We start from the raw sequence: 26,427 nt of genomic DNA on the forward strand, positions 1-26,427 counted from the left end.
TTCTGTATGAAATGTTGGTTGCTGTGTGAAATGTTGGTTGCTGTGTGAAATGTTGGTTTCTGTGTGAAATGCTGGTTTCTGTGTGAAATGTTGGTTGTTGTGTGAAATGTTGGTTGCTGTGTGAAATGTTGGTTGTTGTGTGAAATGCTGGTTGCTGTGTGACATGTTGGTTTCTGTGTGAAATGTTAGTTGCTGTATGAAATGTTGGTTTCCCTGTGAAATGTTGGTTGCTGTGTGAAATGTTGGTGTCTCTGTGAAATGTTGATTGCTGTGTGAAATGTTGGTTGTTGTGTGAAATGCTGGTTGCTGTGTGCAATGTTGGTTGTTGTGTGAAATGCTGGTTTCTCTGTGAAATATTGGTTCCTGTGTGAAATGTTGGTTTCTGTGTGAAATATTGGTTTCTGTGTGAAATGCTGGTTTCTGTGTGAAATGCTGGTTTCTGTGTGAAAATCCAGGAGCTCTGGGTTTCCCCTCTCCGTGAGAGTCTCGTTCCTGGGCAAAGCCGATCCTGGAGTTGTGAGAGAAATTTGTTTGTTGTTTTCTGTGTTCTCTGAGCTGTGGGGCAGACATTGATTTGCAGAGAATTTTTGGTTTGTATTTTCATTGATTCCTATGAAGAACACGCACTGCATTTGGCTCATAATTTCAGTTTAATATCAAAACGTTTTGATCAGATGACAAACTCAGAAAGCTAAAAGGACATAGGTTTTTAAATAGACCTATTGTAGCAGTCATCTGAGTATCTGGTACTTGGTTTGGAAATGTCTTTGCTTTGATAAACAAAGCAGTAAGTTCCTTTGCAATCTGCATGAGAATGTTTAATACATATCATTGCAGATTTAAAGCCTTTTACCCTCTTAAAGCTCCTTGAGACTCTTGCAATCAGCTGTGCAGCTTTCCTGATGTGAGGACTGGCAGTGATCAGAACACGAACAAGTTATGTGCAGGATCAGAGCCTAAGCACTGACAGAGTCAGCCTGAAAACTCCAAAGTTTGTGCCCTCCACTGAGAACTGAGTTTTGTAGGCTTTATCTCATTGCCTCATACCATGCTTCAGTCCAATTTCCCAGTTCTACGCAGCCACTGATAAAATGTTACAATACTTCAAGTCAAAAGTGTAGCTCAAGATTTAAATATAAAAACTATGATTTATACATTACTAGAAACTTTAAAAAAGAGCAATTTTAGAGAAAGCAAGAAAAAGCTTAGAAAATGGTGAAAGGGTCTTTGATCACAATTTTACAGATTATAGGTACAGACATTAATAAATTACCTACGATTTCAGTTGGGCTGGAGAGCTGTAAATTAACTGTTGTGAATAGAGACTTCAGGTAACACACTCTGGAGAAATTAGTGAGAATTACTGAAGTACAGCAGGTCTTTGGACTCCTCTTGTACAAATGGTTTCAAGTAAAAATGAAAACATTTGGTGGAACAGGTTTGCCATGACAGCAGAGGGTACAGAGTCTGACACTGACACAAACTGTGGTGTCTCTGTTGTGTTAGGGTGGCTAAAATGTGTGTTATTGACTTCCTGATCAGGAACCCACCGGGGGCAGGTCAAGTGTGACACCTTGCCATTTAAAAATGAATCCACAAAGCCACTGGCTGTGGGGCAGGGTTGGAAACAGGTGAGGTGTGGCTGTGCACTGCCAGGTGAGTCAGGTCCTGGGGGCTCCAGGGGAGAGGCAGCCAGCGCTGCCTCAGCCCTTCCGTGCTCTGATGGGTGATGATTCGGGGTTTGCATGTTTACCAAGGATTACAGCCATGTCTCTAGTGTATTCTCCTCGTTTTCTTCCCTCCTGCCCTTCTCAAAATCAGCTGGAAAGGTCTCTTTTCCTGGAAAGCTCCTCGAGATTGAGGTTGCAGTCCGTCACCAAACGCGGCACTTCTTGGCAGGGTTCATGTTGTCTCTGGTGGTGCATGAAAAGGCTTCTGAAAACTCTGGGGAGTTCTGCAGTGATCCCAGGACCCTTTAAAACAAAGCAACACGCTGTCATTGCTGTCATTGCTGTCATTGCTGCTCGCCCTGGTTTGAGGCAAACAGCATGACCCATGTTTTGTAACTTGTTTGTTGTGTCACCCCACTGCAGTGGGGAACGCCCTGCTGCTGAGCGCCGACTGTTGCTTCATTTCACCTCAAGGGCTGCCTGTTTTCTTCTTCAGTTCATCTTGCCCCTATTGCAACCCCAAAACCACAGGACCTGTCCCTTCCTCGTGGCTGGCTCTCACAAGCCAGTTCTTTCACCTAGAGCTGATGCTTGTTTTCACCAAGGAGTTTTTCAGCTTCGTTTTGCTGACAAGTTCCTTGGGGAAGGGAAAATAAGACCCGGAGGTCAAGGGCTGTGGTGGTAACTCATCAGTGAATGTTCATTTACATTTTACACCAACCAAGTTTTAACTGAGCTCATGCTGCTCCTCTGGGCGTACTGCACAGATTTTCCAGTGAATGAGTTTCCTGGCAAAAAGACTCACACAAACAATGGCTTTCAACTCAGCATGGCAAGTGAGTTTGAGCCATTCCAGCTAAGGCTGATTTTATGTGTGTAATTTAGAACATGTGTGAGCAGATCTGCCAAGAGTCACTTTTCCTTCAGCATGGGGGATACAGCAGCACATACCTGTGCAGGGAAACAGGTCAAATACAGGCACTGATGGACTTTGATTGTGGCCCAGAAGTTCTTTAAAGAACTGCTTCTTTGAGTAATTAGTGATTATTCTGAGAGTTATGTTCATCATTAGAACCAGGGTGTGCCCGCAGAAACTGAGGTGAAGTTCAGCAGTGACACCTGCAACACTTCACTGTTCCACAAAACCAAAAGTGACTCCCTGCTCTTGGGAGCCAGCAGTGGGACAGGAGATGGCACAGAAAAAGTGTTATCAAAAACTCCTGCATTTTGGTGATCTAGCTGTGCTTCACTGCTCCAGTGAACTAGAACTGCTAAAATGGGATGCTCTGCAATTAACAATTTTTATGAGGAGCTATCTGTCCTACTTGTAAGGAGGAACAGCCACAGTCAGTGCAAAATAATAATCAAAAAAGGCACCTTGGGAGCCTTTGTGACACTTGTGCAGGATGTTATTAGGTGTTCATTTTGTGGGTATGTCTCACGAAATGTTTTCTATTTTAGAGCTCTTAGGGGGCCTCATCCTGCCAATGACTGCCCACTCTAAGAATGTTGTCTGGTTGCTCATGAGCACTTGTATCATTGCATATAAAGTTTATAGCCTGTCCTGCCGAGGTACAGAGAGCACAGCAGTGTGTCCAGGGTACACACAAACACAGCTTGTTACACTGAGATGCCGAACCAGCCAACTTCAAAGGCTTTGTGCCTCATCCAAATCAGATGTGCTGAGGTTCTGAGGAGCCTCTGGAGCCTCATTAGCACTGAGAGCAGACAGGAATGCCTGTAGGAGCTGGTGCACCAGCTGCCCTGGGAGAGATCCCAGATAGCACAACCACCCGCAGGGAGAGCGGGCAGGAGCAGGAGGGAACGCTCACTGCTTTCACTGCATAGCTGAGTGTGTGGGACAAACAAGATCTGGTGAAAAGCCACTGAAAGGAAGATGCTGGAATTAATGTAGTGGATTGTATCAGCAGAGAACTTGGCTATTGTGGACAGGGAGCCTGCAGATAATTCAGCTTTCCAGAGCCTGCAGATGCTGTGATGGCTGCACTACCACTGATATCGTGGCACTGGACCAAACAGGTTTATTGGAGCACATCGTTACACTGCTGATGAATAGGCTGCTCTGACTTCAGACAAAAAGGAAAGATCCTAGTCTGGCTCCAAGGCTTGCACCTTGAGCAGCCCCATTTCCTGCATGGCTCTACTGAACTGAGCCCAGCTGACCTTGGAAGGGTGGCTGAGCACACCACACACAAAATTCACTTCTGCTGTTGTACCACAGCACGTGGGTTTGTTAAGGGCAAGGGCAGTGATCTCCCACTGATTCTGCCTGGGACTTCAGTGGAGGACTTCAGTGGAGGACAGAAGTTCCCCCGTGCTGTTGGTGTACAAGAACCCTACCAGGAGCTATTGCAGGAGCCCTGGATCCCAGACACAGGCACTGGGGCTCTGCAGAAACAGCCACAGAGTGACAGCCAGGTGATGGGGTGTGTGTCCTGTGCTGGAGACTATTCAAAGTGTGCACAGAATTAGGCTGGATCTTCTCAAGGATGAGACAACAATCCCACACCCTTCCTGTGCCTGTGGAGCTCTGCCTGTGTGTGTGTGTGTGTTAAAGCTGCCCTGGGAGGGCAGGCTCACCCAGCCCCACACAAACCACCGTGCTGCAGGTGTTCCCCCTCGGGAACTGTGCCTTGCTGACCTGAACTGGCCCGGGCTGTGCACGTCTGTCTTGATGGAGTTCACTGCATACTCTGGTCTGTACGTTCCACACCACACCTGCACAGGCAACAAACAAAAGCAGCATCAGCCTAAGGTTTCACACAAAGAGACCTGCTGCCATTTAACTATGAAACACCTCATGTTCATGAGAATAAAGTCCACATTAAAACACAGAGAAAAAAGGGTGTATTTTGCTAGAAAAGTATGTCATTGTCCTCAGACAAAGGCACTTCCTACCAGGCTTATGAGTGGCTGAATTAATTTCTTTAGGGAAGATAAAATCACCTAACAAGACTTTATTTTCACTGCTTTGCAGTGAACACTGCTCAGCTCTGCAGCTCTTAGCCCACAGGAGTCAGCCTGTTCTGACTTGCTGTTAAGTGGTTTTCAAAGCCCTCAGGCAAGAAGCAAAGGATACCTGTGCAAAGTTCAGGAAAAACAGCTGCTTGTGGTTCATGTCGAGACCAGGAAGAAGCTTTTCTTTCCCGTGTTTTCTCACAAAGTTTTCATAAGCCTGTAGAATGAAGTGAGCAGAAATGTTACCACTTCCAGCCTTTCTCCAGTCAAAATGAAATGATGACAAGGAGGAACACAGACTCTTTGACATAATTCATTGTTGCCTCCCTTGGCCATCCATCCCACACGTGCCACCTTGAAGCAGAAGCCAACAGGGCCATTTCTCAGTTCTGTGCTACCAATTACCTAAAGCTGAATTATGACAAAGAGATTTATTCCACTGTGGTCTTTTTGGGGTTTGGTTTTTTTAAACAGAATTGCAGAAGACTTTAAAACCTTAAAGCCACAGAAAAACCATCTGCTTTCATGTTTCTTATGGAGATGTGTCAAACAATGTGTTGTGAGTGTATCATCACTGATGGAAGATGCTGGAGCCAGGTTGTGCCTGAAGTCAGAGCCAAAGCACCACACGAGCAAAGCCAATCATCTGCAGCTGAGGAACAGATAGCAGGTCCATGGAAAAGGCTCTGGAAGTTTCCATGGACAGCAGCTCAACGAGAGCCAACAGTGCCACAGCACTGCAAAAAAAGGCAAGTGCCCTACTGGGATGTGTAAACAGGAGTGGCCTATAGGAAATTCAGAAGTAATCCTTCCACTCCACTTGGCGCTGGCCAGGGCTCAGCTGAGCGCTCTGTCCAGTTTTGGGCACTGCCCTTCAAGGAAGATGTGGACCAACTGGCCAGAGTCCAGAAGAAAGCAGCAAGAACGAGCAGAGGTCCAGCAAACATGACCTATGAGGAAAGATCGGAAGAATTGGGTTTGTTTAGTCTAAAGGAGAGGAGTCTGGGCCTTGAAGCATGTAAGTCTTCAAATATGTGAAAGGTCACAGGAGAGAAAGGAGCAGATTGGTGTCTCTGCACGGCTGGAGGCGCTGGGAGTGCCACGAGGAGGCAGCAGGAACGCTCCCGTGGGACTTGGAAGGATGCACAAGGGGCTGATTCCACCTGCATGGAGAGGGAGCTGCAATATTGACCTCTCAAGATTCCTTTCAGACCTTTTTTACTGTTTACATGATGTCACAGTAATTCTTAATACTTCTGATCTAATTTTTCTGGCTGCTCCCATTCCTTTCAGAAAGCATATCCCCTTTCATGGCTCTGTGCTTTGCCCAAATATTCCAGCAACTGAAGATCAGACTAATCTAATAAGCCTGATGCCTCTTTTAGGCTTCCAAATCATTCCTTAAACTCTCATTAATAATTGTCTTTGCTCTCAACCATGTCCATTTCCAGTGAGAACTTGGAGCAGTGTGAGCTGGCCCATGCACCCCAGAGGCTCTTTGTTGAGCAGTGACAGCACTCAGTGGTCAAGTGTTGATTATTCTGCCACAGAAGGTGCTCAGGGAAGGAGAAGGAGATCAGGCTGTTCAGGCTTGCAGCCATCAGATTTGTGAATAACAAGAAAAGCTGATAGAGAGGCTGAGCTACTCTCTTGCAGACCATGCTCACAAATAGAACCTGTGGCTCTCTGACTGTCAGTCTCAACAGTGCCAGTCCAGGGAGTCCAGCAGCTGTGTGAGGAAGAGAAGGAAAGCAAAGCCAGAAAGCATCCAGCTCCCATGGAAGGCTTAGTGCAGGGAGTCCAGTGCCTCTGAATCTTGGGACACCAGTACAGAGAGCCCAGGTCACCTGTACAGGATGAGAAGCAAAGTGTTCATGTTTATGGGTCAGAAGAAAGGCATCCTGCCCCTCCTTCCTGGCATGAAAAGCTGGGGAAAGACAGCCAGAGGCAGACAGCTGCTGGGATCAGCACTTTCTTTAGGTCATGGTCCAAGTGTGAGCCAGTGAATGTTTCCATTCCACACATTCCTTATCCACAAAGGAAAAAAAAAAAAAAAAAGAGTTCCCTAGAACAGGTCATCTGTAGCCTGACATGATGAACAGGATGAGAGAAACACCACAGCTGGCCAGTAGCTTTAATCCAGGCCTCGATGGCACAGTAGGTCCCCTAAGACAGAAATTGTGTTTCTTCTTCCAGGGCTCTGAAACTGATTTTTTAACCTCTGACAGTTCCAGCTAAAACAGAAAAATGGGCACTTCTTACCTTGTACGCTTGTCTCACACCCCCATTGTCAGCAATGTTTTCTCCCAGTGTGTTGATTCCACTCAGCTGTGAAATGGAAAGGAAAGGTATTGGTTTCTGAAAGAAAAGCTCACCCAGGACCTGTAACATCAAACTTTGTACATTTTCCAGTTCTTAAAGGCAAGGATTACCTTAAAATCTGAAGGTTTAGCAGCAGATTATGTTAAAATCTCTGAAAAGTCCTTATCCCCCTTGTTTCAAAATCCTTGTTTTGAGATACTATTGTGTATCTAATCCTCTTCCTTCCCCTCCAGGCAACTTTGTAGGCTCTGTATCTGTCACCCAGATTTTCTGCTACTTAGTCATTACTCATTTATCCTTCCTCTTTTCTCCTTGTCTTTAATCCTCAGTTTCTTAGCACAGTTCTAAGGAAATGAACAGAAACTGCAGTCTGTAGACAAGTTAAAATTCAAACTCCAAATGCTGAAACTGTCTCTTAACAGGCAATTATTTTTCTGTATAGTAGGCAAGTTCAGTGGCTTACTGATAGCCAGACACATAGAATTTCTCTAGCAGGTATTCCTAAGTCAGTCAAATATCACCAAAGATGATGGAGCTTTGATAATGGGAAATCTCTAACTCTATTTAAAAAAAAACATATTTTAACCTTTAGTCCAACATACTGATTTAGGATAGTCAAAGCTGCAAAATCTAGAATCATCCTTTGATTGAATTTAATGTGTGAATAAAAGGGCAGAAAAATATGTTGAAATTTTCTTTCTATTTTCACTGGCCTCTCTCTCAGCTCCCACACTTCAGCACATGTTTTGGGAAAACCTCAGGGCTGGGAGTTTTCTCTCTCCCCTGTCCTGTGTGATGGAATATGTCAGGCTGTAAAAAGCCAGCCAGTGGAACTGAGAAAAACAACTTCTTGTGCCTTCCTGCCAGCAGTTCTGTGTCACAAAGTAGCGTGGGGAGCCCCACAAACAGGACCTACGTTCTGTCCTCCTGCCAGGTCCCACGAGAAGTTCCCATACTGGTACACCATGCACTGGGACAGCTCCTTGAAATTCCTTGCTGATTCTTCAGTCCACCAGTCCACCAGGTCTCCGTTCTCATTGAAATTCCTGCCTGGAACAGCACGTTAGAATGATTTATACAAGAACAGAGCCTTTGGTGCAGTGAGGAGGGGAGCGAGGAAGGCTCTGGATGTGCTGTTGGGAGAGCAGCACTGTGATGCCTCAGGAACCCAGGCTTGATCTCACACATGGAAACCCATGTCCCTCCTGGAAGGACTGAGCACTGAAGCATGCAGAGCAGCTGCACTGGTGCTCGTCACACACCCAGCCTCACCGTTGTCGTCGAAGCCGTGCGTGATCTCGTGCCCGATCACCATCCCTATGCCGCCGTAATTCAGAGATTTGGGCTGGGAGGCACTGAAGAAAGGGGGCTGCAAAATGCCCGCAGGGAAGACTGAAAATAAAAGCCACAGCACAGTTAAGGCCCTGCCTCGTTATCCTGCAGGTGCAGCAGGGGCAGATTTTTATGGGCTTCAACCAAAAGCAGCCTGTTCCCTCGGCTCTCCCAGCAGCAACAAGTGACTGCCACAGGAATGCTGTGGGACAGGAGGAACAGAGCAGCAGGACCCCTCCCCTCCTCAGACACTTCCAAAATCATCAGCAGCTTTTGCTTGGGTACTGTTTTGCTCTGCAGGAAAAAGCAGTTTGTTCCAATTTACATCACTTAGCATTCACAGACTTCTGTCTCATGGTTAAACAAACCTCACAACATTGTGAGAAGTGGGAGGGTGTCCCCCAAGAAGAATAAATTATTTGATCATTCCATCATAAATCAATCTTAGAGACAGGAATTTATTCCTCCCTTGAAAATACAAGTAACTCCCACTAGAATCAATAAAAAATAGGCTAAGCTGTCAATAAAAGAACTGGAACAAAGCAGCTCCTTTTACCCACTTCTCTGCTCATTTTTCTAGGCTTCTGCAAAACAATTCATTTAAAAAGAAACCATATTGCAGTTCTGATATTTTTTATAAATTATGAGTAATAAAATACTATAAAATATTCAGTTCTACTTAGTATCTTGTGAAGGATTTTCCTGTGTCCCTGCTGCTGTGGCAATATAAAGTATTCATTCTCCCTGGGAAGGAGGTGGATGTAACTCTACACTGCTCAAACAGACAGAAGGAATTGGGTGACAGCAAAAGAAAGAAGATTGATACTTCTTGCATTTCAGTATAAATGTTCATTTCTTTCAGGACAAGAAAGAACCATGGGAAAACCAGAAAACAAGGGTCAGGTTAGAAATAAGGAGTTGTGCTGTGTGTGCCAGGTGCTGTCACACAGGGCCAGTTTCACAAGGAAGGAAATGCCCCCTGATTATCCTGCCAGCAGGAATCACAGGTCTGACAGCAGGGTGATGCCAGGGGTGAGCAGGGCACAGCAGTGACCCCTGCACGAGTCCCAGCACGGGGGTCAGGGCTGGGCAGCCCCAGAGCCACCAGGGGTGGCTTCCTCATGGTCTGGGCTGCTGATGGACACTGCAGGGCACAGCACAGCTCACTGAACTGCCCTTCAGAGGGCTTTCTGAAAGTCTAGTTCTAAGCTAATTCAGACATCACTCTAAAGATCAGACTGCTTTAATTATCCTGTGCATGCCATAGTTAAAGGGTGAGGTAAGAATTTATGACTCACATCAACTGCCAGTCACCAGTTTCAGTCTTTCACATCATGATTCCTTTCCTACAAATTACTGAACAAAGCTATTTTAAACAAACCCTTCTGGAAGTTTTTGTGTTAACTGTTCAGTAAAGAGCTAAATGCTCCCGTCAAGAAATAATCTCATTTCATGTCTGTGCAGAGCCCTGCAGAACAAGGATTTTCCATTTTTTCAGACTTGTTTTCAGGAGTTACAGGTGGATCACTGTCCCTTGCTGATGGCCTAGAAAGGACACTGCAGTCTGTGACTAAAATTCAAACACTATTTGCAGAATGGACGTGACAGAAATATGGAGAAGTGCAATCAATGTTGTGACTGTGAAGGGAGCTGGGATGGTTCACAAGGTGAGAAACCTTGGGGCCTCCATGGGTTCTAATCTTTAGCAAGAATGGACTGGGTTTTTTATTTCTATGGAGGGTTTTGGGTAGGCTGACATTAGGAATCTTTATACCCAAACTTGTAATATCCAGAGAGTTTCACTTCCTGATTTTAAAAGTACATACATACCACATATAAAAAAATAGATAATTTGGGCATCAATAAATTGGCAAACCTTACCTATCTGATTCCTACTTGCTGAGTAAAAAGCATTGACAACAGCAGCTCCACTTATCCACCTGGTAACACCAGAAGAACAAAAGTTAGTTTTCAATTGTTAATGGCAAAGTTAATGATTGCTAGAATAAGCCTAGAAATTGTGTAATGGAATCACAGGATATTTGAAGTTGCAAGGTACCTTCTCCTGTGCAAACTGGATAAAACACTAGACATGGTATTATTAAATACTTACTCGTCTTTGTCCACCTTTTCTCTAAGCTTTTTCAACCTTTTCTTCTGGGTAAATACTAAATTTTGAATAATGTTTTCAAAGTATTCTTCTTCTTTGAAGTTCAACTAAAAATAAAGGGTGAAGAGGAGTTAGTGGTAGTGTTACTGATTTGGGATAAAAGACATGGATCAGGAAAATCTAGTCTTGAGCATGGTGAGCTAAGCAGCACATTTCTAAGAGTATTTTTTGATCTACAATTAGACTTTGGTTTGCAGAGCTCTGCTCCATGACAGAGTTGATATTGTAGCTGGATCTGTTAGCAGCTGGGTGTTTTCTGCAGAGCTCTTCATTCTTCCTTTGTATACATATTTTGAGTGGAGTTCAGCAATTGTTGGTGTTGACCTTAACCTCTGGAGATGCCTGCTGCAAACCAGTCTGGTAAGGAGCAGCTGCACCTCAGACAGAACGCTGGAGTCAGCTCTGTGCCTGTGCAGGCACTGCAGCCAGAGCTGGGCCAGCCTGTGCCAGATGGAATGCTGCACTGAACGCCACTGGCACCATGCCTGTCCTCACATAACCCTCCAGAATGCAGACAGGTCCTTGGAATGCCCTCAGAGCCTGTCCCATCCTGTGCTGGGCATACCATCCTGTGCTGGGCATACCATCCAGTGCTGGGCATACCATCCAGTGCTGGGTGTCCTGTCCTGTGCTGGCTGTCCCATCCCGTGCTGGCTGTCCCATCCCGTGCTGGCTGTCCCATCCCGTGCTGGCTGTCCCATCCCGTGCTGGCTGTCCCATCCTGTGCTGGGTGTCCCATCCTGTGCTGGGTGTCCCATCCCGTGCTGGCTGTCCCATCCCCTGCTGGCTGTCCCATCCCCTGCTGGCTGTCCCATCCCCTGCTGGCTGTCCCATCCTGTGCTGGGTGTCCCATCCCAAGCTGTCTGTCCCATCCCATGCTGTCTGTCCCATCCCATGCTGTCTGTCCCATCCCAAGCTGGCTGTCCCATCCCATCCCGTGCTGTCTGTCCCATCCCGTGCTGGCTGTCCCATCCCAAGCTGGCTGTCCCATCCCATCCCGTGCTGTCTGTCCCATCCCGTGCTGGCTGTCCCATCCCGTGCTGGCTGTCCCATCCCCTGCTGTCTGTCCCATCCCATGCTGGCTGTCCCATCCCAAGCTGGCTGTCCCATCCCAAGCTGTCTGTCCCATCCCAAGCTGTCTGTCCCATCCCGTGCTGGCTGTCCCATCCCAAGCTGGCTGTCCCATCCCGTGCTGGCTGTCCCATCCCGTGCTGTCTGTCCCATCCCGTGCTGGCTGTCCCATCCCAAGCTGGCTGTCCCATCCCAAGCTGGCTGTCCCATCCCGTGCTGGCTGTCCCATCCCGTGCTGGCTGTCCCATCCCAAGCTGGCTGTCCCATCCCAAGCTGGCTGTCCCATCCCGTGCTGGCTGTCCCATCCCGTGCTGGCTGTCCCATCCCGTGCTGGCTGTCCCATCCCAAGCTGGCTGTCCCATCCCGTGCTGGCTGTCCCATCCCGTGCTGTCTGTCCCATCCCAAGCTGTCTGTCCCATCCCAAGCTCTCTGTCCCATCCCATGCTGTCTGTCCCATCCCAAGCTGGCTGTCCCATCCCAAACTGGCTGTCCCATCCCAAGCTGGCTGTCCCATCCCAAACTGGCTGTCCCATCCCAAGCTGGCTGTCCCATCCCAAGCTGGCTGTCCCATCCCAAGCTGCTCAGCCCCACCAGGCTGCTGTCCCACCTCCTCCTTCCCCTGCAGCTGGGCACACACAGGGCTGTGCTGGGACCTGCACGAGGCTCGCTGGGCCAAGGAAAGCAAATGCACATTTTCTTCTCTGAGGACCCTTTTCTGTTTCTGCTGTCTGTTGTGCAAACTTACCTCCTGGTACTCACTGTTGAGCTTGTTGTCATCTGTCACGATCTCATCGGGATAACCAATCCTCTCTCTGATTGCTCTTGCCTAGGCACAAGGAAATTTGATATCCATAGCAAATCCAGACATGGTTTTAAATAATAAATTATATAAAAAAGGCACTATGGGAGTATGGCAGTCACTGCAGAAACCACAGGATATTAATTATATATAGGTTTTGTTTACATTTTTTATTCATTGAAAGCACAAGTTTATGCGTTTTATCCTGTTCCTCCTAATAGCTGGTCAAATCACCAGAATTCCTTCCCATTTTCAGTATTGTTTTCCTGTAGGTATTCATTATCTAGTTCCTTAATCACTGATTTTCCTGAAAGGTCTTTATCTTGTATACAGATTCTTTCTAGTTTGTGTGCCTATCTCCAGAGCCCCTTCCCAAGCTGCTGTGCCTGTATAAGCACAAGTACAAATGTGTTTGTATTATAATGTAGTGATAGAAGTTACTGCTTAATTTTGGTCGGGACAAACAATTGAAATACCCATTTTTACAGAACTACACATTACCAGTATTTCAGACAGAACTTACTTTTTGTTCTGCTTTCTTTTTGGTCTCTGCATCCATCCAGGAAAGTTCATCTAAGGTTTTTATAAACACATCACGAATATCTGCAATCATTTCTTCAACCTGGAAAAACCATCAGAATGTTACAAACACACAGAGTAAGATGGGGGGCAATGCATTCAGTCATTCAGGTTCCAAAACCCGACAGCCATTGCCCTGCTGGGTGTTGTGCATCTGATGGAATTGTTGTGTTTATGCCAACCCCAAAAATGGGCTGTTTCACACCAGTGGTGATTGCAGTCAACTAAGGCTTCACTTCAGGTCCATTTCCAGGAACTTTCTGTGTGGCTGAAGGCAAACAGGAGTAACCAATTGTCCCCATGTCCAGTGGTGGCAGGATGTGAACTGCTGTAAAGAACAGCGAGTGCTGCTCCTGGGATGTGAGGCTTGGCTCGTGCACAGCCTGGACCTGGCTCAGAGAGCAGGCAGGAGCCTCTCTCCCTCCAGCTGTGCACCTGCAATCCTCACATTTCACACTCTAATAAAAACCTGCATTTTGCAACCTTTGTAATAACCCTTATTAACACTTCAATAAACACTTCCAAACCAAAACCACTTTGATCACACCATAATAAAAACCAGAACCAAAGCAGTGTCAGGAAGCACAAGGCGGTGATGAAATGGCACTTTGGTGGCAGTCAGGCTGGGGGGCTGAGGGCTTTACCACATGTTTGCTGTCCCCAGCAAAGGCCTCCTGCACGTAGAGCCGGCCCACGGCGCTCTCCATGTTGCCGTTGACGTAGTTGGCGCAGCGGCGCCACACGGCAGTCTCAGACGTGGTGCCATACAGGGCCTGGGGGTGGGACACAGCAGGGTCAGGGGCTGCAGAGGAGCCCCCACCATGTGCTCACACACCAGAGGAGCTCCCCATCCTATGCACACAGCCATTCCACCAGAGGAGCTCTCCATGCTATGCTCACAGCCATTCCATCAGAGGAGCTCTCCCACTCTATGCTCACACACCAGAGCAGCTCCCCACCCTATGCTCACACACCAGAGGAGCTCTCCATGCTATGCTCACACACCAGAGGAGCTCTCCACGCTGTGCTCACACACCAGAAGAGCTCCCCACTCTATGCTCACACACCAGAGGAGCTCTCCATGCTGTGCTCACACACCAGAGGAGCTCCCCACGCTATGCTCACACACCAGAGGAGCTCTCCATGCTATGCTCACACACCAGAGGAGCTCTCCATGCTATGCTCACACACCAGAGGAGCTCCCCATGCTATGCTCACACACCAGAGAAGCTCTCCACTCTATGCTCACACACCAGAGGAGCTCTCCATGCTATGTTCACACACCAGAGGAGCTCTCCATGCTATGTTCACACACCAGAGGAGCTCTCCATGCTATGCTCACACACCAGAGGAGTTCTCCCACCCTATGCTCACACACCAGAGGAGCTCCCCACGCTATGCTCACACACCAGAGGAGCTCTCCATGCTGTGCTCACACACCAGAGGAGCTCTCCATGCTGTGCTCACACACCAGAGGAGCTCTCCATGCTGTGCTCACACACCAGAGCAGCTCTCCCACCCTGTGCTCACACACCAGAGGAGCTCTCCACTCTATGCTCACACACCAGAGGAGCTCCCCACTCTATGCTCACACACCAGAGGAGCTCTCCATGCTATGCTCACACACCAGAGGAATTCCCCACCCCATGCTCACAGCCACTCTATGCTTGGCCACTTGGCTGCACTCACTCTGCAAAGGCAGGATCACTCAAAAATTCTTACACAGCAATTTCTGCTGTGGAAATACAAAGAACTTCCACGTCCAACTGCTGAAATTTCCTTAAAAGCACTAAGCTACCAGCAGGATCAAATGACTGAAAACCAAGATTGGGGCCATAATGTTTGCCTTGAAATATATTCCTTGGGATGATGAAGAGTTCCTAACAAGTCAGTCAAATAAATGGGACTGTTCTGATACCACAATGGGGATTAATTTAGATTCAGAAAAACAAGAGACCAAGATCAGAGCAGTGCTTTCAAACCCTCTCAGCTATCAGGCATAAATCCCATCAATTATAGATACATCCACAGCAGACACATCTGACTGCTGTGCACAAAATCCAAAATACATCAAATATTTATGTACTACACCCCCATAAAAGCCCTCTCTTTTGTGGCTCACAAAAGGCATCACTAAAGTCAGGGAGAGGAGAATTTCTGCACCTTACGGAAAGCGTTCCTCGTGTCCTTGTACTCCCGGCTCAGGCTGTTGACAAGATCCATCACAAATCTCCAGGTCATGTAATTCTGCAGGTCTCTGTTTAACAAAGCACAATAGTGAGTGCTGATGTTTTGAGGCTTTTTAAGTTTTCTGGAAAGAAAATGCAAATACTAAGAAAACACACCTACCTGGCAGTGTAGTTCAGAAGGACAGAGCTGAGCTTGAGAAGGTAGTCAGGGTCATAAACAATGACATGTTCTGTGTTGTCAACGTTGATTTGGACAGTTGACATGATAGCATTTATGAATTCTGACCAGTTGAACACCTGGAAAATCAATATGCATTATGATAAGGTTCTACCATAAACAGTCTAAAGGTGTTTGCATGACACAAATGCTCTGCCTGCAGTTTCCCTAATATTTACACTGCTTATAAATGGGGTCATCGTAATAACAACTGGCCTGAGATAATTTATAGCTCCAAAAATGTTGTTAACATAGGGGGTATTTGTCAGAAAGGCTAGAGAAATTGCTTTGATTTCAAACTAACACAATTTTTTATTAATTTTTAAAGTTTTTATTCTGCCTATTACTGTGAAAAGAGTTGGTGACTTTTCCCTGCCTGCATCTTTGGAAAGGTTTGTTGGGAGAGGCAATGTTTTCCATCAGACAAAGGGAAGTAGCTGAGGGGAGCAGATGAGCTTTCAGTCACTGCAGGTCTGAGAGAGGAGCAGCAAACTTCAGGCTAATCCTGGGAATAATTGCTGTTCTATCCTTAGACATTACAGCACTACCAACTCCCATCAAGTGTCTTCTGAGCATTTTGGAATAAATTAAAATTAGTGCTGATCTGCAGCACCCCCCAGGAACTAATAATAACCAGGGCAATGCCACTGCATGACAGGAGTTGTTGTTTTCTGACAGGATGACTGTGATGGTAACCAACTACACCTGGGGGAGAGGGTGAATTATGAAACCAATTAAACCAGGCAGGAGGGAACTGTCAGAGAATTAAAGTCAACAAAATTGCAGTGAATATGAAAAAGTGCCAGGAATAACAGTGTTTCATTGCACCTTACTGGCCTCAGAAACCTCAATAAAAGCCATGAGAATAAGAACTATCCATGTTCAGATGACATGATGTTCCTGAGGAGACAGGGCTGTGTTAGCAAAGCTTGGGCTGGCATTCAGCTGCACTCTGAGCCAGGAGTTAAAGGCTGCCCTCACAATCAGCACATGGCTCAGGGTGAGAGCAGAGCTGACACATCCTGGGGAGCTGCAGGGGGAGGGATGTGCAGAACTGTCCCATGTCATGGGCCTGGCAGCCCAGGCTGCTTTCTGCCTGCCTGGGGAGCAATATTTACAGAGGCAGTGTTGGACAAACTGCACTTTTGTCCTGAATCTGCAGCTCTGGATAAATACAGTGGGGCTGAGTAGTCCATTAAACACTCCTGAGCCAGCTGGGGGCTACAGGCTGGACTTTGGGGGTAAGGAACAGGATCACAGAAGCACAGGATGGTTTGGGTTGGAAGGGATCTTAAAGATCATCTATTTCCACCCCTGCCATGGGCAGAGACACCTTCCACTGGATATTTTTTTTCCTTTGTGCTTTCCCATCTCTGTGCTGAGTACCATCAGAAGGGTAGGTAAGACTGTGCACATCAGGGATCCTGTTCAATTGCAAATATGCCATGTCTTTAACAGAAAAAAAAAAAATCAGGCTTCATTGTTTAATCCCATCAGTGATAAATGAGAGGTTAAATACCAGGTTATTGATCACTCACCTTATTATTGATTTTCAATGAGTAGTTGCCTTGGAGTTGTGCCAAGGTCATTTTGTTGTACAGCAGAAGTGGATCGTTTCTGTCTTCAGATTTTGTTGTTGCCTGTCAGAGTTAATCAGGAGAACATTACTGAGTGTCTTGAGTCAGCTGCCAGGAGTTTTGTTTCTGAGCAGGGTGCAGTGCTGCCCTGTCTGTCTGTGACCCATGGCACTGCTGGGGAGGCACAGCCCCAGCTCCCACAGCTCTGTGCTGCTCTGGGCATTCAACATCTGCATCCACAGCAGCAGATTTCACCCTTTCAAAGTGCTTGGAACAGTCAGTTATGCCAAGCCTCCTTTTATCTCTGTGCTTCTCTTCCGCTTCCTCTTTCCTATTCTATTGTGCATTCATGGTATTTTCTGTGTTTTTTAACAAATTCCCAAGAGCACAATGGCAGCTCTCTCCAGTCACATTCAGGCTGATGCTGAGTTTTGGGTGGAAGTTTAAATCCCAGGCAGTGGCAGCAAGTGCTGCAGGGACACTGCAGGTGTGGGCTCCCTTCACACTCCTCCTGGAAACCTTTCTTCAATGAATTCCCTTTCTGATAATTGCCCATCTCTGATCCAAGCCCAGAGGTGTGTTCCTCATGAAAACGAAGAAAATCAAAATCAGATGGTTTCAGTTTATAGAAATAGTTTTCCCAAGTATGTGACCTTACTATCAGCATAACTTCAAAAATAGCTGGAGCTCTAAAATGTGTGTTCAGCCTGCTTCATGGTCACCCTCAGCTTCAGGTCCTGCTGCACTGGTTAATAATAATTAGCCATGGTTTGCTCATTAATGTCTTTGGTTTTCTCCATACACATTCAAACTCTCCCCATTTCTCCAAAGTCAAATTCTTTATATTATTTTTTTCTTTGCCCTTTTCTTTAAAGGGAGAACAGTGTTTGGTTAAAAATGCCCTTGGAACAATCAGCATTGTGGAGCAGCTTGTGCAGCACAAACATGACTTTGTGCTCACAGCAGGCCCAGGGCTGGGAATCTGCTGCTCTGGGAACCAAACAGCCCATGGGGAAACAGGACAAAGGGAGGAGAGGCAAAGCATCTCAAAACTCACACTCTGAACCACATTAACCAAAACCCAGCCCTGTCTCTGCTCTTGCAGGCTTTCTGTGAACACATCAGGACAAAACATTCTGTTGCTTGCAAGAAAACAGCTGCCTCAAATATTTCCCTTGCTCCTCCCAGGCCACAGCTGTAATGCTGTCTGCTCCTTCAGGTGTTCCAGCTCCTCCCATTCCCATCCTCTGCTCCTTCAGGTGTAACAAACTCCTTCCATTCCCATCCTCTGCTCCTCCAGGTGTAACAAACTCCTCCCATTCCCATCCTCTGCTCCTTCAGGTGTAACAAACTCCTCCCATTCCCATCCTCTGCTCCTCCAGGTGTAACAAACTCCTCCCATTCCCATCCTGTGCTCCTTCAGGTGTAACAAACTCCTCCCATTCCCATCCTCTGCTCCTCCAGGTGTTCCAGCTCCTCCCATTCCCATCCTCTGCTCCTCCAGGTGTAACAAACTCCTCCCATTCCCATCCTGTGCTCCTTCAGGTGTAACAAACTCCTCCCATTCCCATCCTCTGCTCCTCCAGGTGTTCCAGCTCCTCCCATTCCCACTCCCACAAACAGCATCAGCAAGGAGGTTACCCACTCACTCTGCAGTCAGCTCTCTTAGATATTACAAAAATTCAGTTATTTAAAGGACAGTTTAAAGGTGGTTTTCTTACATTGGCAATCTCTTTCTCCAGGTCCATAACTCTTCTCATTTGTGCAGAAATATCACTCTCATTGACAGAAATATTTCTTTCTTGTAGGATTAGTTCAGCTACAGAAATCATGAAATCAACATAGGCAGAACATGCCTGCAGGAAAAAAACCAGGAACACTTTAAAGACAAAACTCTTCAAATAGAGCATCCCTTGATTATCTTCAAGATTTCATTTTCATTTTATGAACTACAGTTCATCATCCCTTATTTAAACAGGTCATTTTAATCAGAAATCCTGCTAGATCACAGCCAGAAATGAACTGTGAACGTTCCCTCATGGAGCACTGCTGGGTAACTGGGGCACTCCCAATGACTGCACTGTTTGCATTATTTACAGTGAGACATTTGGATGGCCAGATTTAAACCATCACCCATGTTTTTTCTAGCTCACTTTAATTACAGCATCCAAAAATACCATTTCCAAAGAGCTGTGTTCCCAGGAACATAAAACAAGGGAATGGCTTTGTGGGAAAAAGCTGTGAACCTCCTCCAGTGCACCTTGGAACAGTCAGAACTGACATTGCTGTGTCATTACTGACAGTGACAGATTAGTGTCTTTACATTCTTAGCATCAGGCAACTCTTCAAGGTTAAATTTCATATATATATTCATATATAAAGTTAAATTTCATATATATGAAATTTAACCTTGAAGAGTTCACTAATGATAAAAATGTAAATACAGCAGTAAATTCTCTGAAATCTCACACTGCCAAATATCTTAAGGTGTCATTATATTTTATGGAACCTCAGTTTTTATGTAATTCTATTATTATTTGTAATTCTAATTCCTCATTGGTAAGTCACACTCATTTTTCTATCAACAGAAATTATGTTTTCAATATTTCTTTTCAATGCAAATAAAAAACATGCATACTTCTGGATCAGCTATCAAATAATAAATCTGGTTTATACAATGTAATCTACCAAACCAGTGATTAAACCTAGAATTAATAAGGTGCGCATGTCATCAGCTTTTTTTATAGAAGTGTTTTGGTACATTCAGGCAGGGCCACACCTCTTTAACGTGTGCAGCCATTCCCTGTCCCCTCCTGGGCTCCCTCCCTGCCAGCAGGGCCAGGCTGTGCCCACCTGGGGCTGTGGCACCGTGGGGCAGAGCTGCCAGCAGGGACAGGGACAGGGATCAGCAGGGACAGGGACAGGGATCAACAGGGACAGGGATCAGCAGCGACAGGAACAGCGACAGGGACCAGCAGGGACAGGGACAAGGACAGGGACAGGGATCAACAGGGACAGGGATCAGCAGGGACAGGGATCAGCAGGGACAGGAACAGGGACAGGGATCAACAGGGACAGGGAAAGGGACAGGGACCAGCAGGGACAGGGATCAACAGGGACAGGGATCAGCAGGGACAGGGACCAGCAGGGACAGCGACAGGGATCAACAGGGACAGGGATCAGCAGGGACAGGAACAGGGACAGGGACCAGCAGGGACAGGGACCAGCAGGGACGGGGACAGGGATCAGCAGGGACATGGACAGGGACAGGGATCAGCAGGGACAGGGATCGACAGGGACAGGGACCAGCAGGGACAGGGACCAGCAGGGACAGGGACAGGAACAGGGACAGGGATCAGCAGGGACAGGGCTCACAGCAGCCCAAAGGGCAGAACTCCCAGTGCCAGTTACAAGCAAGAGAGATCATTTCAGAAAGAGAAAAGCCCATGAAACCACTGACAGCTACAAAAGTCAGTGCATCCCAACACTGTAAAAATCATCATAAAATTCAATATAGTTATTACCTCAAACCAGTAAGCTAACAGAGATTTTTAGGTACCAATCAGTGACTTCATTCTTCTAAGTGCAGCTCTTAAGTCAAGTAACAAAGAACTAAGTCAGCTAATTTAATCTGGACTGTATAAACAGTCTCAGCAATTTCAGTGGAAACTTGAGACATCAGAGCCATCCTGTATCTTACAAGAGAAAAAGATGTTGAAGTTATCTTATGGCAGGTTCCTCCTGCAGCTCTGGGGTGGGAAGTGCTGCTGGAGGCAGCAGGAGCAGAGCTGGTGTTTGCTGTGTGCAGCCCCTGGGGTGGAACAACCCAGCAGAGGCAGAGCCAGGAGCAGGGAGGGAGCAGCTCCCACTTGGAGCAGTGTGCTTGGATGGACACTGGGAACCTGCCTGGGGGACAGAGCTGCTTTTCAACAATACTTCCTACAGTGCAGAGATGATTCTCAGGTAGGTCAGAGGACAGGAATTGTCTCAGTGCTGCAGTTAACACAACACATGGAGGGAGCAGACAGTGCAATGTGAGTCAGCTCCTAAAGGCCATCTCACATGGAACTGAGCAGTTCAGATGGCAATGATTGTCTTAATGAGCATGTGATCTGTAATTAAATGTAATCACTATTAACTGTTGGCACATCAGCAAAATACCTACAAAGCCCAAATGGCCTGTACACTTTCTCATTGCTTCTGCATTTAATTACACAGAAGGAACGTGGTTAATTAAAGGTCACTGTGGTAGCAGTTTCAGCTCCATGACTTCGGCACAGACACCCATCAGCTCTCAAGGACTTAAAGCACATCCAAGATTAGCAACAGGGATACAGTGTCAGTGCTAACAGGCTAATGAGAGCCCGAGAAGTAATGAGTAAACAGGAATTAAAGGGGACCACACGAGGTTTTGGCTATCTGAGCCATTTCTCTGGTGTCACATCCTTTTGCTGCTGTGCTTGTGTTCAGCAGCTGATGTAGGAGACTGTGATCTCTTCAGATCTTTCCTGCAGCAAAGTGTCTGGTTCTGAATGTTGTGCTTTTCTTTCCAAGCCTATCCCTGGTAGAAGTCATTGACCTGCAGTGTTTGCCCCTTGTTTCCAGTCACAGCTCAGGAGTGGCTCCTTCCTGCAGTGACAGGACAGGGCTGATCATCACCACCTGTATTCTGTGAGACTGACCCTGACAGTCAGGGGACAGCTCTTGATCCAGCTGAGAAGCCTGGCAGAGGCTCTATAACAAAGCTAAATTGTTTCATGGTTATCTCCTTCCAAGAGGTCTAAAAAAGTCAAGTAGCTGCCTTGAAAGTACAACTAGAGCATGACCTGTGAGCAGTGGTGTGTCAGCCCCCTCACCTCTTGGTAGGCACCAGTGCACTCGTAGTAGTCCCGAGAAGGCAGGCCCAGCCCCGGCTGATCAATCTGAAAATATAAATAAAAACTGGCAAGTGCTGAGGGGAATGGCAGAGCATTGTGCTGTTCTTTTGTAGCCACACGTGCTGATGCCTCACTGGCCAAATTACTTTCTGGCCACAAGGGCGTTCCTCTCATCCTGTTGCACACCTTGAACTATTTTCATTCTTGTTAAACTTTTTGTTTTTCTTTTCAATCTTTTTCTTCTGTTGCTGAACACTGCAAGGTTCAGCCAGTGTGAAAACAGGTGAACTGGAGGTCACAAAAGAGCCCAGAGACAAGCAGGGCAGCTCCTGCATCTCTGAAATCCCTGCAGTGAATCCACAGCTCCATCCACCCAGGGCAGAAGAGATTGGCTCCTCTCACTGCTGCATCCCACAGCCACCAGCCCTCCTGCCCTGTCTGGATGTTCAGGTTTCAGAGCTGACCTTTCTGTCCCTGTCACTCCCCTCTCACTGACAGCAGCAGTGTATGAGTGCCCAGAACAAAGCTGTCAGCCTGGAGAGCAGACAGGGGGCTGTGACACCCACCTCCAGCTGGAAACCACATTAATTCACAATTTCATCTACAAATTCTCGGGTCAAACTCGGACCACTGATGTTTCTCCTTGTTAACATTAATGTCTGTGCCTCCAGTTATTTCCTGCACTCATGATCAACAAGGCCATGGCACCCAGGCAGACTTACGTGAATGATATGTGCTGAGGAATTTTTATCGTCTGTGCCAACAAAAAAATTAATAAGGACCTTTTTTCCATATCTGGCATTGAGCTGGGCAATAGCTGTCTCAGCTGTCCAAGCAGTACCTAAGCAAATGAAAGGTATAGTCAGTCTCTGGTTTTGGTAAGCTATAAATTAAATATTTCAGATATTTTAACTAAAAAAGAAGTAAGCACAGGTTATCTTACCATAGGAAGTGTCCCAGTCAGTTGTTGCTACAGGCCACTCAGACACATTTGGCAATAAGCTAATTAGAGGCCTTCCACCTCTGCTATCAATGGCAGCTTTTGGAAAAAATAAAATGAGTTACCATGACATTTTAAACCCCACAAATGTTGTATGTTATATATTATAATGAGTTCAGAACACTGAAGCTGAGAACTGTTTCCCCCATCACCACAGCAGCAGTTTGCTCTGATGTATGACTGTGCTTTAACATTTAATGTAAAAATGTTCCAGTCACAAACAGCACATGCAGATCCTTGAGACCATGACATTGAAGTACTGTCTGTTTTTTTCTCTCTGCAGATAGCTTGTAATAATAGTTTTGAAAAGTATTCATACTATTACAGAAACCATAAAAATATGATTTAGGAAGCACTGCAAACAGTTTTACTGCTCTTTGTTCTAGTGGCAGAGCCTGGTGTGCCAGGTAGCTTTCACCCCATCCCTGGTAATTTCTGCAAAAGAAGTTAATTCCCATTCAACTGAAAGGATTTGAGTTTATGTATCTGCAGCAAATTAGTAACTGAAGAGTTACCTAAAATACCTTAGGTAGTAAAACAGGGGGTACAATAGTGATTTTACTGCTGACATTCTGACTGGACTGTACAGAACAGAGACATTTTAGTTTTCACAAAGGATTTCTGGGAAGTGCTGCACAGAACAGGACAGTGTGGGCAGTGCAGAGCAGGGGACACTCACTTTCATTGATGCACGACCTGTAGAGAGTTTTTGCCTTCTGCACTGCCGGGATATCGCTGGTGCTGGGCGTGTCGAGGACATCTGGAACACACACACACAGAGAAATGGTCATCCCAAAATACCTGTGTGTCCTGGCAGGTTTGGGGAGCAGGGCTGGGCCAGCAGTGCTCCCTGCCCAGCCCCAGGCAGGCTTTGCCTTCAGCAGCTGAGGGGAAATGCTGCAGTGGCTGCAGCTGGCTCAGGGTGTGGAACAGAGGAGAGATGCTCTGCAGGTCACCCTGTGTGAGACAATTGCTCTCACTTCCAGGGACAGGTTTGAACCAGGCTATCGTGTGAAGACACAGATGGCAAAACCAGGAGACAGGCAAAGTGAAAAAAAGGATATTTAGCCTGGAGAGAGTGGGTTGGAGAGTGTTACACAAGTACAGACTGACTTCTTGGACTCTGTTATTTTCACCTGGAAAGAGGGAGGGTGAACAGTTTGATCTGTTGATATGACAGGGCTTGCTTGCTGTTTGGGCTTTCTGAAGGAACACAACCAGGCAGGACATGGGCTGCCAGAGAGCAGCTCCCAGCATTCCAGCTGACTGGAAGCAAAACCTTGGGGCAGCTTTGTCCTGAACCAAACACAAAACCCTGAAATACCTGGTAGTATTTTAAGCTTTGCTAGAAAACCACAACCTCTTAGGATGACACGTAAGGCAAAGAAGAAACTTTATTTAGTCCCCAAACTGCACTGACCTTTTAAAACCACTTCTAGTTCGTCTCTCAAAATGTCAAAGTTGCTGTAACGGGAGCTGGTCTCGGGGATGACGTTCCTCTTGAGCCACCCCCCGCACGCGTACTGGTAGAAATCCTGGCAGGGCTTGGCGCTGGGGTCCATGTTCTCCAGCATCCGAGCAGCTGTGTGCACACAGAGACACCTCAACTCAGAAATGGGGTTAGTTTAGAATAGGCTCAAGCTTGCTTCAATGTTCTAGACCAAAGTTCTCACTGGGGAACAAGGAATTACTGTTCCTGTGCTGACCACACTTCCATGCTTTCCAGCTGGCTGTGTTTACTGGTGGTAAGCTGACAGATGTTCCTGCTCCCTCTCAGTGGTCACTCCTTCTAAATAAAATATAGGGTGTTTCATTTTCCCTTCACTTACCCTTCTTTGTACTGAAACATGCTGAAAAGGAACATTAAAAGCACAAGACATAACCTAAGACATTGGTTAAGTATCCACTGCAATGTAGTTTTGGTAATTAATTATTGATTAGACTTAACTGAATTCTGGCTGTTTCAATAAAATACTGACTTTATTGGACTATTTCAGCTCTTGTCAGGAAAGGTTTTGCCATTAATGCCTTCTGGAAGGAATACTCATTGTTAGACCTGCTCCACATTTTACTCTAGAACCAATAGTGCCTCTTGCTATCCCTCTGACCCTCTGGAGTGGCTTGTCCAAGACTGGCCAGACACTGACAGGGATTCTCAGTGAAATCCAATTCCTTGGTGGCAGCTTCCCAGCTGCTGTCTGTAAACCCTCTGGGCTTTTCCCTACACCTTCTCCTATTCCACCCACACTGCTTCTACCACCAGTGTGCCAGAACAGAGCCTCTCAGAAAGGAGAGGTCTTAAAGTCAGGCATACCTCTGAATTTCCCAGGATACTGAATATTCTTCCTATTTTTCTGACATTATTTTTAGTAAATTATGAGGCTTGTGATTTGAAGCGTTCATTCCTCCACATGGGCAAGTCAAATATTTATAGTTATTTTTCCAGTACTTTCAATATTTTCCATGTCTCTCGTGCTGGTGGAAATGGAGAGAATTCTGTGGTGTTTGTGTAGATTTGCCTGCCCCCATTTTTCTGTAGGCTTAGGAGTGTTACATTCTAGGCCAACACCTGATGGTTTGACAATGTTCCAGTGCCTGCAAGATGGAAATAGCCATGGACAGGTGCATTTTCAACCTCAGACTGCTTCAGTAGCATAAAAGTCACTGTGGAAATAGATGTAAAGCCTCCTAGCTGGTGGTTTTCCTTCTGAAGTCAATGGCTTCAGGGTGACTTCTATTTGAAGGGACACAGGTTCATGCCAGCAGCCAGAGACTGGGAAATTCAGTCAGGTTTTTACTAAGTGTGACACTGCAGCCCCAAGTGCTCTGGGACTGTGGAAGCTCTGGTACTGGTTTCTGTCTTTTTGCCCTGTTTCACTGGGGGAAGGGGAGTTTTCAGTGCTGCAGTTTATTCCTGTCCTAGCTCCACCTATTTGCTGTGAAAGAGGAAAGCTGTAACTATCCCTAACATCTCAATTTCTCTGCCAGGCTGGGGCAGCACCTGAAGGGCATCTTGTCCCTTGGATGAGCTTGGCATGTGTCAGTCCAGCAGCACAGCCCTTCCTAGGAGTGGGCACCCCAGCTGGGTCACTCACACCCTGCCAAACAGTAACAGCAGGACAGAAACATCTCCTGACACCAGGAGAAGATGGCCCTTATCCAGGGATTGTCACTTTGGGAAAAACCTCACAGGACCCAGGAGAAATGCAGGTCTTGCTTAAATCTGAGGAATCATTAACAGGAATATCAAACCTGGTTTGAGCTGTGCAGGGGGGCTGCTCTGCTTGGAGCCAGCACCTGGGTAATGCTCTGTGCTGCTCGTGTCACACAGAAATAATCATCTCTCATAACTCTGCTCCAAGGTCCAGCCCAGCCAGTATCAGCTATTTGACTTCTATCAGAACTCCAAACTGAAATACTGCAGAATACCAGCAAGAGCTCAGCTGTGGGAGCTGTGATCTTTCCTTTAGGGCTGCATGTGAAGTACATACACCAGGTATGACCATGCAGAATATTCTCCTCAAGTGTTATTTGCACACCTGAGCCCCAAGACACCATAATAACCAAGATATATAATAACCATTCATTATTTGGCTGATACCACAGATAAATTCTAACCAAGGGACTGTGACTATACTATGAATG

At 46.5% G+C, this 26,427-nt stretch overlaps 1 protein-coding gene across 2 annotated transcripts in view; it reads right to left on the reverse strand.

Annotated features, from left to right (window-relative positions):
* Positions 1-645: 645 nt before the first annotated feature.
* MME (membrane metalloendopeptidase) overlaps positions 646-26,427 on the reverse strand; it is a 32,262-nt gene continuing 6,480 nt past the window's right edge. For both annotated transcript variants that reach the window (XM_033069276.1, XM_033069275.2), the window contains exons 4-23: positions 24,203-24,364; positions 23,462-23,542; positions 22,726-22,821; positions 22,505-22,623; positions 21,762-21,827; positions 18,627-18,761; positions 16,867-16,968; positions 15,272-15,408; positions 15,086-15,179; positions 13,567-13,695; positions 12,867-12,965; positions 12,290-12,370; positions 10,417-10,520; positions 10,185-10,243; positions 8,244-8,363; positions 7,888-8,021; positions 6,912-6,977; positions 4,771-4,866; positions 4,333-4,409; positions 646-1,973 (exon numbers count right to left, since the gene is read on the reverse strand). In XM_033069276.1, coding sequence (XP_032925167.1) covers positions 1,874-1,973; positions 4,333-4,409; positions 4,771-4,866; positions 6,912-6,977; positions 7,888-8,021; positions 8,244-8,363; positions 10,185-10,243; positions 10,417-10,520; positions 12,290-12,370; positions 12,867-12,965; positions 13,567-13,695; positions 15,086-15,179; positions 15,272-15,408; positions 16,867-16,968; positions 18,627-18,761; positions 21,762-21,827; positions 22,505-22,623; positions 22,726-22,821; positions 23,462-23,542; positions 24,203-24,364 — 2,057 coding nt within the window. In that variant the 3' untranslated portion in view covers positions 646-1,873. The remainder of the gene's footprint in view (positions 1,974-4,332; positions 4,410-4,770; positions 4,867-6,911; positions 6,978-7,887; positions 8,022-8,243; positions 8,364-10,184; positions 10,244-10,416; positions 10,521-12,289; positions 12,371-12,866; positions 12,966-13,566; positions 13,696-15,085; positions 15,180-15,271; positions 15,409-16,866; positions 16,969-18,626; positions 18,762-21,761; positions 21,828-22,504; positions 22,624-22,725; positions 22,822-23,461; positions 23,543-24,202; positions 24,365-26,427) is intronic.

Source organism: Catharus ustulatus, chromosome 10 (assembly GCF_009819885.2).
Source record: "Catharus ustulatus isolate bCatUst1 chromosome 10, bCatUst1.pri.v2, whole genome shotgun sequence".
NCBI lineage: Eukaryota > Metazoa > Chordata > Aves > Passeriformes > Turdidae > Catharus > Catharus ustulatus.